The sequence below is a fragment of the Haematobia irritans genome, chromosome 4, assembly GCF_050003625.1.
Source record: "Haematobia irritans isolate KBUSLIRL chromosome 4, ASM5000362v1, whole genome shotgun sequence".
NCBI lineage: Eukaryota > Metazoa > Arthropoda > Insecta > Diptera > Muscidae > Haematobia > Haematobia irritans.
Window position 1 is genome coordinate 183,065,185 of NC_134400.1, and position 12,944 is coordinate 183,078,128.

General features: G+C 35.1%; 2 protein-coding genes and 1 long non-coding RNA gene across 5 annotated transcripts in view; 2 read left to right on the forward strand and 1 right to left on the reverse strand.

Annotated features, from left to right (window-relative positions):
• LOC142234964 (uncharacterized) overlaps positions 1 to 3,509 on the forward strand; it is a 134,323-nt gene extending 130,814 nt beyond the window's left edge. For all 3 annotated transcript variants that reach the window (XM_075306168.1, XM_075306170.1, XM_075306169.1), the window contains exon 2: positions 1,043 to 3,509. In XM_075306168.1, the coding sequence (XP_075162283.1) occupies positions 1,188 to 2,963 (1,776 nt within the window). In that variant the 5' untranslated portion in view covers positions 1,043 to 1,187 and the 3' untranslated portion in view covers positions 2,964 to 3,509. The remainder of the gene's footprint in view (positions 1 to 1,042) is intronic.
• The window catches only part of LOC142234966 (uncharacterized), a 30,908-nt gene extending 18,326 nt beyond the window's left edge, over positions 1 to 12,582 (forward strand). Inside the window, exon 2 of the mRNA XM_075306172.1 lies at positions 10,663 to 12,582. Within this exon, the coding sequence (XP_075162287.1) occupies positions 10,767 to 12,185 (1,419 nt within the window). The 5' untranslated portion in view covers positions 10,663 to 10,766 and the 3' untranslated portion in view covers positions 12,186 to 12,582. The remainder of the gene's footprint in view (positions 1 to 10,662) is intronic.
• Positions 9,685 to 10,188, reverse strand: LOC142234975 (uncharacterized). The gene is made up of 2 exons (XR_012721763.1): positions 9,935 to 10,188; positions 9,685 to 9,867 (listed from the first exon to the last, which is right to left on the reverse strand). It is a non-coding gene; the product is annotated as an uncharacterized LOC142234975 (long non-coding RNA).
• Positions 12,583 to 12,944: the final 362 nt, after the last annotated feature.

Below are 12,944 nucleotides of genomic sequence, written 5' to 3' on the forward strand. Positions count from 1 at the left end.
TTTGGCCGTCGTATTTTGTTTATCATCGCGATTTGGAGTCACTACCTTCTTGTAAGTCGATAGTCCGGCTCGTTTTTTGGCTCGATGCACGGTTGTAGACGATACACCCAGCTTATTTGCGGCATCTCGGAGAGAGAGGTTAGGGTTTCGCTTGAAACTACCGGCAACTCTCTTTGTCGTCTCAGCGGCTTCCGGTTTTCGATTTCCCCCCGATCAAGACTTCCTGGCTGTCGACAAACGTTAATTACATTTGTAACGGTTGATTTGGCAACTTTTAGCGATTTTGCCAGCTTTGCGTGCGAGTAGTTTGGATTTTCGCGATGCGCGAGCAAAATTTTGATACGCTGCTCTTCTTGCTTGGACGGCATTTTGACAACTGAAGAGTGAATTCCAAAATCAAAATAAGAGCAACATTCTACATACACACACCTTCAAAATGAGGAGTGTTCAGGTTTTTTAAATGCAAAATTGAAAGGAATGCGTCAAGTTTATATTGACCAAATTTTGACCGTATCACCCTTTAATCTCTTTGCCATAGTACCAATACTATAAAAAAACTTGTCTCTACACTTAAAAAGTTTATATATAAGATGTACAGTATGAAGACAGAAAAAAGTTAGAGAAAAAAATGTGGGGTCACATGGAATTCACCATCGTGATCGTTTGACCCAGAAAATGCATCAGGGTTGATGACCTTTAACTGTAATTTGGCAACTCTTACTCTCTAAAAAGCCACAACGTAACATCAGATAAGATAACGGTATATTGCAAGTAAGGGCATTACTAAGAATGCACGAAATATATGGAAAATGTATATACCATAAACGGTATTTAATTTTAACATAATTTTTAATTTTTTTTTGTCGTTAATAATTATTTAATTATTAAAATGAATTAATTTTTACTGTTTTGTTATCAACTTTTACATTCGTGTTGTTTTCTTTCGTTTCGTTGTTGCCATGTTGTTTTTTTTTTAATAACAACCCTGTTGTGTATTTTCAAAATGTAATTCTCTTCCTTTTTTGCTTCTGTCTCTTTGCAGTTCCCCACTGTACTCGGTGTGCTGATATAAAAATCCCTTCGACTACTGTGGCGTGAAGAACGCAATAGCAACCTTAACCACCAACCGTATATACCAACCCAACAAAATAGAGTTCTCACAAGGAATTAAGAAAACTAGACATAGAATGCCCACTATAAGACGATGTTGCATCGTTGGATGCATGTCGAATTCTCGACTCAATCCCAATTTACAGTTTTTCCAATTTCCTCGTCCGGACAATCCATTCTATAAACTTTGGACTCAAGCATGCCAGGCGTCGTTGAGTCGAATACTACCTTTTAAGAAGCCAGTATTGTGCGCTGAGCATTTTCATCCTCATTGCATAGGAGGTCGCCGTTTAACCAGCAGTGCAGTGCCTACATTGAAGTTGGAGGTTCCAACAAATTTGAAGGCAGTTGAACAACAGGCTATGATGGAGGAAATTGAACGTAGTCGTAAATGCGCTTACATAAATGCGGTGGTATACGAATGGCTTGTTCGAGCAAATTTAAATCCTCAACTACGAGGCTCCATTACCCATGGAATGATTAAGGAAAAAGCCGAAACAGCCAAACAAATAATTGGTTGCGAAACTTTCACCGCTGACAACCGTTGGTTAAATCGTTTCCGCGAAAGCCATCTGTCAGGATTTGCTCAAAAACTAGCTTCCAACCAATTGAAACCCATGGGTCCATCTCTTTGGATTCCCGACATTGTGCAAGACCTACAACATCTATTCCCACCGACTAGTCCCGAACGCATGGAAAACTTTGAAAATGTCCCCGAGCAATATATCAATTATATGAAACAGTATGGTGAATACGAAGACGATGATGAAACAGAACAAGAACAACAGCCACCTACGGGTTATGACCAAGAAAATGGTTATGCTGATCAGAAAATGTCTCATCCCGGAGGATATTACCCCCAGCAACACCATCCAGGACAGAATTATTATCAGCAACCTCCACACCAGGCTCCACCACATCATCATCAATCGCCGCCTCCACCTCAACAACCACCCACAAATGGATACAATCCTTACAGTCAACATCCTGGAGGCTTACATCATCCAGCATCGAGTTATAATGCATACCATGATTATTATGCCCATGAAAGACATTATCAGCCTCAGGCAACCGCTTACCCAACTCAACCGCCTATGCATCAACAAACACCTCCACGACCCGTGTCTCATTCTCCGGCAAAACAGCAGCAAGAACAAGCTCGGCAAGCATCGCCTAATCGCCAGGAAAATGGTACATCCCCACAACAAGAACAGATGCGCCAACGAGCTTCACCCGTACAACAGCAACAACCACCCTTTCAGCAACAAAACCCTTCCCCCCAACAACACCAGCCTTCCAGGCCAGCGTCCCAGTCATCTCGAACATCACCAATTGATCCCTTGCAGGTTGAGAGAACATCGTCGCCAGCAATTAAAAGACCTCTTACTCAGGAAAACGAAGATAGTTTGCCAAAGAGCAAACGATCTTCACCAATTTTAAATGGTTCCCCTCATCCTGAGCCGATTAGGATTAATGATAATTTCAAAATAAAACTCCCACTTCTGAATGGCAATAATAACGGTACATCGACTCCCAATCCGCCATCTGCATCACCATCAAATGCAACAAATAGTAATTCGCGTTCGAGTACTCCAAAATCTATAACAGACAAGGGAACCACAGCTACCGATCGTAACAACGCTTCATCTCCCTCACCAAGTAGTAGTTTGGCTGACACTAATGGGAATATAAAAGATTTAGAAACATACGATCAGGCACTGGAATACTTGAAACCTCTAGAAGATTTTGCTTTATTTAAAGAAAATTTCAGAGCAATAGGACTAATATCGCAATTGGAAAATATATTGAGAAAAAGCATTAAACCTGCATCCAAACAAGTTGTAACAAATTAAAATCTAAAAAGTAGTTTTAAAGAATAAATAACATGGAGTTTAAATGAAACTCTTGATTTTGTAGAGTGTCATATGAAAAAAAAAACTTGTAAATAATAAGTTGATTTCATAAAAAACAACTTGGAATATATACTCTATCGGGAAAAGGATTAAGCACAACATTCAATAGATCTGAAACAGTTTAAAGCATCTGGATTTTCTTTTTTGTTTTTACTCAATGTACATATCATTTCCCCTATTTCTTTGATTGAGTATTGATTCTAATAATAAACTGTTCCGTTTGGATTTGCTTTGGTAACTGTCTATAAGGCATAAAAGTAAATTGGCAATTTTATTATCAAATTTCTATTTTATATTATTAATTAAAAATGACTGATTTTCGTACAAATTAATATTATAAGAGTATTATACTTATAAGCATCTTATTTTCTCACCATAATTTATCTTGTTTTAAGAAACTTGAGTCGCATTCTCCACAAAAGTTTTGTTTGTTTATCAGAAGAAGAAAAAAACGAGAAATAAAATTCAATAACTTATTATAAAATACATATAATTGTTTTATTTATTAATCATTTAGGAGGGGTCTTTCTTTCGTAAATCGACCGTGTAGTGAATGGGACTGTTGAAAGAATAACTTTTTTAGATCTATTCATACACGCAAAAAAATAATTCTTTCCTCCCAAACGAAATTTTAGACAAACAAAGTTCGTTTCTTATTTGCTTTTCGCTGTAAGGAAGTGAATTTGGAAGAAAAGTATGTACTTTTTGTGATAAACGTTTATTCTTTTCTAGGATGTAAAAACAATTTCATAAAGACAAACTCAAAAACAAAAGCATTGTTTTCTTGCTAATTGCATTTTCCCTCACATCTTTCTCATATTCACGAGGTTTTTTTAGTTCTTAACACCTTTTCCTGTAATACCAACAATGTAGAAAAAATTATACGATTTTATGAATTTTTAATTTTTTTTAACCTTTCGCCTGGACGGAGAACCGACCATGCACTTTGTAAGCCAACACACTAACCACTGAGCTATGTACCTGTTATGGTCATCAATAGATAAATATCCATATAAGTTATATTTATATAGCATAGCTTGCGGCGCCCACGAACCGAATAAACAAAGTTCATTTAACAGAAACAAACATTTAGTTTGGCACCGTGGAGCAGTGGTTGCTACGTCCGACTTGCATGTCAAGGGTCGTGGGTTCGATCCCTGCTTCGACCAAAGTTTTTTTTTGTTTTTTGTTGTTTTTTTTTAAGATATATTCCAGATATGTTCGGAAGATTCCGAAAAAATGTTCAACATTACATTGTAGTATATTAAATTTTGAACTGTAAAATGCTTCTTATTAAAGAGCTAAAGTCAGAAAAGAACAGTGTTTGATATAAACAAAATGGACTGTGTTGTTGTTCCAAAAATAACTTTTTTATTGAAAAAATAAAAATTTTGTAACAAACGAATTTTTTGGTGATAAAAGTTTAAAATTTTCGAAGCAATTCAAAAAACTCTTAACAAAAGAAAAACGTTTTCGGTACACGTTTTCCAAACGTTTTTTTTTTTTCTTCTTTGCGTGTAAGTACGCTTATACATTTGGAATTTTCAACGTTTCGAAAACCTAATATGGGAAAGTAAAATCGTTCTCAACGAAGGTGTTGTTTCGACCAAAGTTAAATATGCCCCAAGGATTTTTTTAAACTTAAAGCCTAGTACTAAGATCACGTTTTCGCACGAAAAACTGTTATACGCCATATAAAAAACTTTAGGGCGGAATAAATGCGAAATATTTGTTTTGAGTATTTTCAGATACATATTTATACAACCTTGGATTTTTCGCACGAAACAATAGGCAGGTATATTATTTCGCATAAATAAGTTAAGATCCCTGTGTTTGAGACCCTATTTGCAGAGATAGATGAAGATATTCGTTTTTCACAGAAACGAACTTAGTACTAAGCATAAAGGTGGGTATTAAGTTCGAGTTTAGCCGCTAAAATCGCCATTTTTCACGATTACTTTTCTTAATTAATCCACTTTAAGTAATACAAACTGTGAAAAGTTGCTTTGGGCTATTACCCATCAAGTTATAATAAAATTTGCAACAAATATGTATAATTGTGTGCCTTTTTTTACTGATTCAGTTTTCACTTTAGCTATTTTAGCAGCTAAACTCGAACTTAATACCCACTTTAATAGTAGACTTGTTTTCTGTTAGTGCATTTTCGGTAGTATTAAATTCCACAACTAAAGGGTGATTTTTTAGCGATTATCTTTTTGGCAACACTAGTTTAAATAGCGCACGTTTCGTGTTTTGTTTCCCTACACTCATAGAAAAAAGTCTGCTAAAAACAGCAGTCGATGTCTGCTGTTATATTTTTGTACTTCAGGGCCTAATGAACAACAATTTATAAAATTTTTAGGTTATAAATTTTTCCCCAAAGCAGAACCACCAAGAACCAAAAGTAGTTTTTGGTATATTTTTGCACTGTAAAATACTTACAAGCTCCTAAATACGATCAGCAAACATTTTGTTTGCTGTTATGCCTCAATTCGATAAATATTCTGATTTTTGGTCAAATCCTATAGATATTCATAAAATATTATCTTAATTATGTTAGGATAGTTCCTAAGTTGACATTTTTATTTGTTTTAGTCAAAATAAAACATGTTTTAGTATAATCGAGCTTCACCAGGAAATGTTTGCTATTTCAGCAAACAGTGGCTGCTGTCCCTTTTTCAGCAGACTTTCTTTTGGTTTAGCAGACTTTTCTGCTGTCCCTACTAACAAATTTCTTTGGGTGTACCGTGAGATTATGGATTATGGAGAAATGGATATTTTTTTCCTAATGCTTAGTACTACGTTTGTTTCTGCGAAAAACGAATATTTCCATCTATCTCCGTAAATAGGGTCTCAAACCCAGGGGTGTTAACTTATTTATGCGAAATAATATGCCTGCCTATTTTTTGGTGCGAAAAATCCAGGGTTGTATAAATATATGTTTGAAAATGCTCAAAACAAAGATTCCGCATTTATTCCGCGCTAACGTTTTTTATATGGAGTATAACAGTTTTTCGTGCGAAAACGTGATCTTAGTACTAGGCTTAAAGGTGGGTATTAAGTTCGAGTTTAGCCGCTAAAGTCAAAACTAAATCTGCAAAACAGAATAAAATTATATCTTATTGTTGCAAAATTTGTTATAAATTGATGGCGAATGATCCAATGCAAAAATTGAAAATGTTTATATTCGGTAAAATGAAAGAAAAAAATGGTTAATTTAGCGCGATAATGCCAACTTAATACTGGCCTTAAAATGCAAGAGTTTGACTTGCATGACAAGTGGTTTCAACAAGACGGTGCAACATGCCACAAAGCACGCATAACAATGGAGTTATTGAGAGTCGAGTTCTGGGAACATTTTATTTCACGTTGGAGACCGGTAATATCGTGTCATTTAACTACTTTAGACTATTTCTTGTAGGCCTATGTTAAAGCTCATATCTATACGGACAAGCCCGCTTCAATGGACAATATTGAAGCAATTATTCGTGATATACCAATCGAAATGTTGGAAAGAGTATATACTATCGAATCAAAAAAAAATATGAATTTAGTTTTTTTTTTTTTGAAAATTTTCCTCTAGCTCTTAAAATCACCGCTAATGACAGAAAACTTATACAAAATGGAAATAGCGTTCAGCTTCAATACAATTTGTGTACATTATGTTTCCCTACACTCTCTACACAAACCATTTGTTGGAGGAGACTTACAGCCTGTTTCTGTATGTCGATCGACTGACATGCACAGAAACAGCTGATTTTTTTGGTTATAAATTAAGCTGTTTGTTTCCATTTCAGTCGATGTATAGAGCTCGATCGACATACAGAAACCGGCTGTTAAATAGATTTTTGCTACCGAAAATGTGCATACTGGCCTTTAAGTTAAAATAATAGGCCAGTTTTCTTTTAGTTCTGGATACCCAAACCCTGACAGACTAAAAGAAAACAGAGTACTCTTTATCCACGACATATCAAAAAATGTGCAACACTGGCATCAGCCTAGTTAAATCTTGAATTTTTAATGAATAAAGTGCTAAAGTAGTAATAAATATTTACTGCTGTTGTTATTTATGACACATTACCACTTTTAATTTCATGCTACTCGACAAATTAACCAAAATAAATAGCTATTATGAATCGAGGAAACGTCAAAATGCAATCTGGCAGCTCATACAAATGTTTCATCGAGTACTGATATTTATTTTAGAATTTTCAACCCTTTATTTTTGAATTTTCAACCCTTTACCGTGAATGATAACTTCATTTAAAAGGGACTGGGTGGGAACTCTACATAATACTAACTCAGAGAGTATTAAGATAACAAGAGAACGAAACTGTTAAGCGAAACTGCGACAGTAGATGACAGTCATGAGAAAATGTATCTAATGTTACGCAGTTTTTGACGGCGCTTCTCTCAAATATCATACAGTTTGCGTCGGCGTCACCCAATTCAGTTCTCTGCCGGCCTTACGAAACGTAAGAAAAATAGGATGTAGAAGGGAGCGCTATTTTTTAGGGAGCGATATTGAATTAAGTTGGTGGTTGTTGCTTGTTATTACAAAATTAACATTTTATTTTTCCTTGGGCAATTGATCAGCTACTTCTTTGATCCTTACAAACTGTGTGGTGCGCTGTTCGAATCCCCGTCCGGCAAAAGGTAAAATTAAAATAAAAAATCATAAAATTGAATAATTTCTTCTACAATGTTTGTATTACAGAAAAAGGTGCTAAGAACTAAAAACTCTCGTGGAAGTGAGAAAGATGTGGGGGAATATACAATTAGGCAGAAACAAAATTTTGAGCATTCAGGTCGAAAACCTATGTTGTTAGCACCTATATTACCTGTTTATTTTCATAATTCATTATGATTGTAAATATATAAATAAATAAATAAAATTTTGAGCACAATATTGTTTGGGAGAATTTTTTAAGCATATAATATTTTTGGGTGCAAAATGCTTCCAAACATATTATATGTTCACATAATAACATATTGTTTTTTGGAAGACAACATTATTGAATTTGGATGCAAAAATACAAAATGTTTGGAACTTAGACTACCCAAACATATATTGTTTAGAACAATATGCTTTCAAACATATTATATATTGGAAGAGATCAAACATATAAATGTTTGGGCAATACCCAAAAATGTATATGCTTGAAGCAAAATATGTTTGGGAGTATATGTTACAGAAGCGATTTTTTGTGAGGGTGTAGTAACAAATGTTGTTTTTTGTAAATATTTTCATTCTATTAAATTTTTTGGCAGACAATTTGAAATTATAACTGCCGATGCTTTTATAAAGAATTTATCAAAACAGCGCTTCGACTGCAGCGTCGGTAATACCAAAGCTGAAGGCATTGTGCGACATCTATACGGTTGACATTTGTTGTTTTCGTATAAGAGAAATTTTAGTCCTCTTATTATCTTAATACTCTCTGACTAACTCAAATAGAATCTATTTAATAGGATGCAGTTTTAAGCGAATAAATGTCAATAGGACTGTTTTCTTTTATACTGCGTTCGCACTAGACACGAAATCCTCGTAAACGAGGATTTTGGCCGAAATCCTCCTAGATCTCAGTAGATTTTTAATAGGCAAATATCAGCTGGCTCGTAGAGGATTTCAACAAAATCACTGCCCCAATTTTCCTTGTAGATGAATGTGTGTGCGTGTACAAATACGGGTTTGTGTTTGTATTGATATATTTACAAACAGCTGTTAAATCCTCAAATCTACGAAATCTCGTTATTTTGCCAGTCCGAACACTTGAGATTTGTAAAGAGATTTTGGTTCTAAATAGCGAAATTTCGTGTCTAGTGCGAACGTAGTATTAGCACTGCATAGCCTAAGCCGTGAAGGACTAAAAGAAAACAGAGTACTCGTTTATCCAGGACATCTCCAAAAATATGCAACACTGTCATCAGTTATTTAAAAACAATCACAGAAAAGAAGTCAAATATTGCATTTTTAATGTATGAAATGTTCCAATTAGTAATAAATATTTACTGCTGCGATTATTTATGCCACTATACCACTTTCAAATTTCATATTTTCGATAAATTAGTCACAATAAATTGCTATTGTGAATCAAAGAAGCGTCACTTTATCAAAATACAATCTGGCAACATCGGCGCGACTTGCACTGATGAGATGTTCTGGATAAAACACCAGTGCAACGATGTTCTGGATAGCCCATACAAATGTTGCATCCAGTGCTAAAAGAACACAGCCCTATTGATATTTTCCGGCGCAAACAAAAATACCTTGGAAAGACACATAAGGGCGGTTTTCTTTTAGCAATGGATACCCTAAACCGTGGAGGACTAAAAGAAAACAGAGTACTCGTTTATCCAAGACATCTCCACAAATATGCAACACTCCCTGCCAACATTTTTTGAATTTGGGGGCGCTTCTGAGAATCCCCAGTACGTTGAAAACAATTATATACGATATCAAAAACTCGTCCGAAAAGCGCCGTCACTATTGAGAAGTTGTACCACGCCAAGTTACTACAAAAAGGTTTCGCATGAGTGCAATTATTAGGTGCCTTTATAGATCAATTTAGAACGACGCCAATAAGAGACCCTCCAAACAATCAGAAAAAGCACATTTTAAGATAGTGGTAAAAGAATCATTGTGGTCGAGTAAAACACGTTTGTTTAGATATTTAATAATTTGATTAATTATTTACAAATTCTTAAAAATATAACATTTATACCACTATCACATCACATTTAACATAATTTTTTGCATTAATGATGAGGTAGAGTTACAAGTAGCGAGTTACATGTTGCAGCGTCTATCAGCCAGTGTTTTTATTCGATGGAGGCAGCGTGCCTGTAAAATATTTGAAAAACAATCACTTTATTCCATTTGGAAAATCAAAAATTGTTCACCAATATACCTTTCACAATTTTAAGCGTAAAATCTATGTTTTCAGAACTTTATTTTCGTTTTTATTTAAATAAAATATAACAAGCTGGTTGCGCTTGGCGTTTCACAAAAAATAAAATGGCTTTTGTAAAAGTAGTGATGGCAAAATACATGCATGAAGTACATTTTGTACTTTATGATATGCTGCCCCCCATCACAGTAGGATGGTTGTAGTGACATTTACGAGTCTGTGGTAGCGATGAAGATGAAATGGAACTTTGAAATGCTGGCAGGGCTGTCATCAGCTGGTTAAAAACAATCACAGAAAAGAGGTGAAATCTTGCATTTTTAATGTATGAAGAGCTCAAATAGTAATAAATATTTACTGCTGCGATTATTTATGACACTGTACCACTTTGAATTTCATGTTTTTCGATAATTTAGTCACAATAAATTGCTATTGTGAATTGAAGAAGCGTCACTTTATCAAAATATAATCTGGCAACATTGGCGCAACTTGCCTTATGAGATGTTCTGGATAGAACACCAGTGCAACGATGTTCTGGATAGCCCATACAAAAGTTGCATCCAGTGCTAAAAGAAAACAGCCCTATAGATGGAAACTTCGTGACATTATGTAGGCAGAGACCTCTGGTGCTTCGGGTTTGCATTGACAAAACTACCTCTTGTTAACGATTCTCTTTTACTAACTTGTGTTTTGACATTTCTTTCACTCATCCTTTTTTGTTCTCATTTCAGATATTCACTCTCTCCACTGTTCGGTAAACAATAAATTAACCCGCTAGAATAGGAAGCATTGTTTTACACAGTACATCGTTAAGTGGTGGAGAAATTGCAATAGAATGCCGTTTGTACGCAAATGTTGCATCGTAGGATGCATGTCAAACTCCAGATTTCAACCAAATTTGCAATTTTTCCAATTTCCTAGACCCGATAATCCGTTCTACAAGCAGTGGATAGAAGCCTGCCAAGCGTCCTTAAGTCGCATACTACCATTTAAAAAAGCATTCCTATGTTCTTTGCATTTTTTACCCCAGTATATTGGTGGGCGACGGTTAACAAGTAATGCGGTGCCTACATTAAAACTAGATGTCCCATCAAATTTGAAAGATGTTGAAGACCAAGTCTTATTTGTTGAGAACGAAAGAAGCCGTAAGCATGCATACATCAATGCCGTCGTATATGAGTGGCTAGTTAGGGCCAACTTAAATCCACAGTTACGAGGTTCTATAACTCATGGTATGATAAAGGAAAAAGCTGAAACAGCCAAACAGATCATAAGATTCGATGGATTTACAGCGGACAATCGTTGGTTGAACCGTTTTCGTACAACCCATTTGACAAACTTTGCTAAGAAGCTGGCTACTAATCAATTAAAGCCGGTTGGACCATCACTATGGATTCCCGATATTGTGCAAGATTTGCAACATGCATTCCCACCAACAAATTTCGATCGTATTGATAATTTTGAAAATATGCCTGAACAATATATTAATTACGTGAAAGAATATGGGAACGACGATGATGACGAGGATACTGATCAGGATCAGTCAACAAAAGATGAAGATGATAATGTTCCAGATTCTAAAATACAAGCACAGGCTTATTTCCAAAAGTTTCAAGCTGGTCAGAATGGTTACAATAACTCCTTTGGTTCGGAAAACTCAAATAGTAGTCATTACTACAATGACCAACAGAACGAACAAAATCAAAATAGTCGCCCCCCATCTCATTCCTCCGCTCAAAACGATCCCATAAGAAGTAGATATAGTCTGCCTAATCCAACAAACCGCTTTGCATCTAAACGACGTCTATCAGGTACATCATCCGATAGGAATGAACCAAATGGAAAACGTAGTACTCCAATGGGTGAATTTGGCCAAAGCTCTGCCAACAATAATAATGGCCTACCCGACAACAGTTTTAAAATAAAATTACCACTCGCTAATGGCAGTGGTAGGTCCTCGGCACCATCACCCACTAATTCACAAATCTCCAATAATAACATATCCCGCTCTAATTCCCCCAAATCACAAAATGGTGAAACTACAACAAATGGTAATACCTCACCAACACCTAGTGTGGCAACAAACTTTAGAGACTTGGAAACATACGCGCAGGCTCTTGAATACTTGAAGCCTTTGGAAGACTTTGCTCTCTTTAAAGAAAATTTCCGAGCAATTGGCCTTATATCACAATTAGAAGCTGTCTTAAAAAAGGGCAGTCGGGCAGCGGTCGTCGGAGGAAACGTTAATATTTAGTCCAGATGTTAGTTATGTATTTAGCTGGACAAAAAAAGTATTGTAAAATGTATTTATTGTTAACTTGTTTAGGAAAACTTTAGAAGTTATAGCTATACAACGATAGTATTTAAATCACTGAACAATTTTTAATTAACTGGAATATCCCTCGGACCAAACCCTTTCGAAAGCGTGCGCATCTGAAGTAGTTTTTTTTTTATATTCTATTTTTATTTGTTTCAAACGAGGTTTTTGAAGAGATTTACCAAGTGTCCAAAAACAGCAGTTGCCCTAAAATGCTCCATTAAATATGACTTAATTTATTGTATATACCTTTTTTTTTGTTAAAAACGTACTGAACCTATATAAAATTAGAAAAATAAATTTAAATCTCAGAGTTTTGTTACAACATACAAAATGCTTTTTATTACAAATATGGAAAGGATTCTACATCATTTAACGTCGACATTACATTTTTTACATATATACAAAAGACACTATTGTTTTGAAGCTGACCACCATGATTTTGAATCATTAGACTTTGCTGTTGATATGTTTAACAAACTATGGGTTATATTAGAAGATTATACCTGAACATCCAACTAACGAGATTTTTTGAAAAGTATCATTCGATCTAAATTTTTTGTTGCAAAACTAGATAAAATATTTTCTCCCATAAGGTGGGTACTATGTTCAGTTTTCCACAAAAACTAAACTAAACGGGCAAAAACATACATAACGCCGATTATGAATTTGTAAAATCTTGCCAACACTTGAATG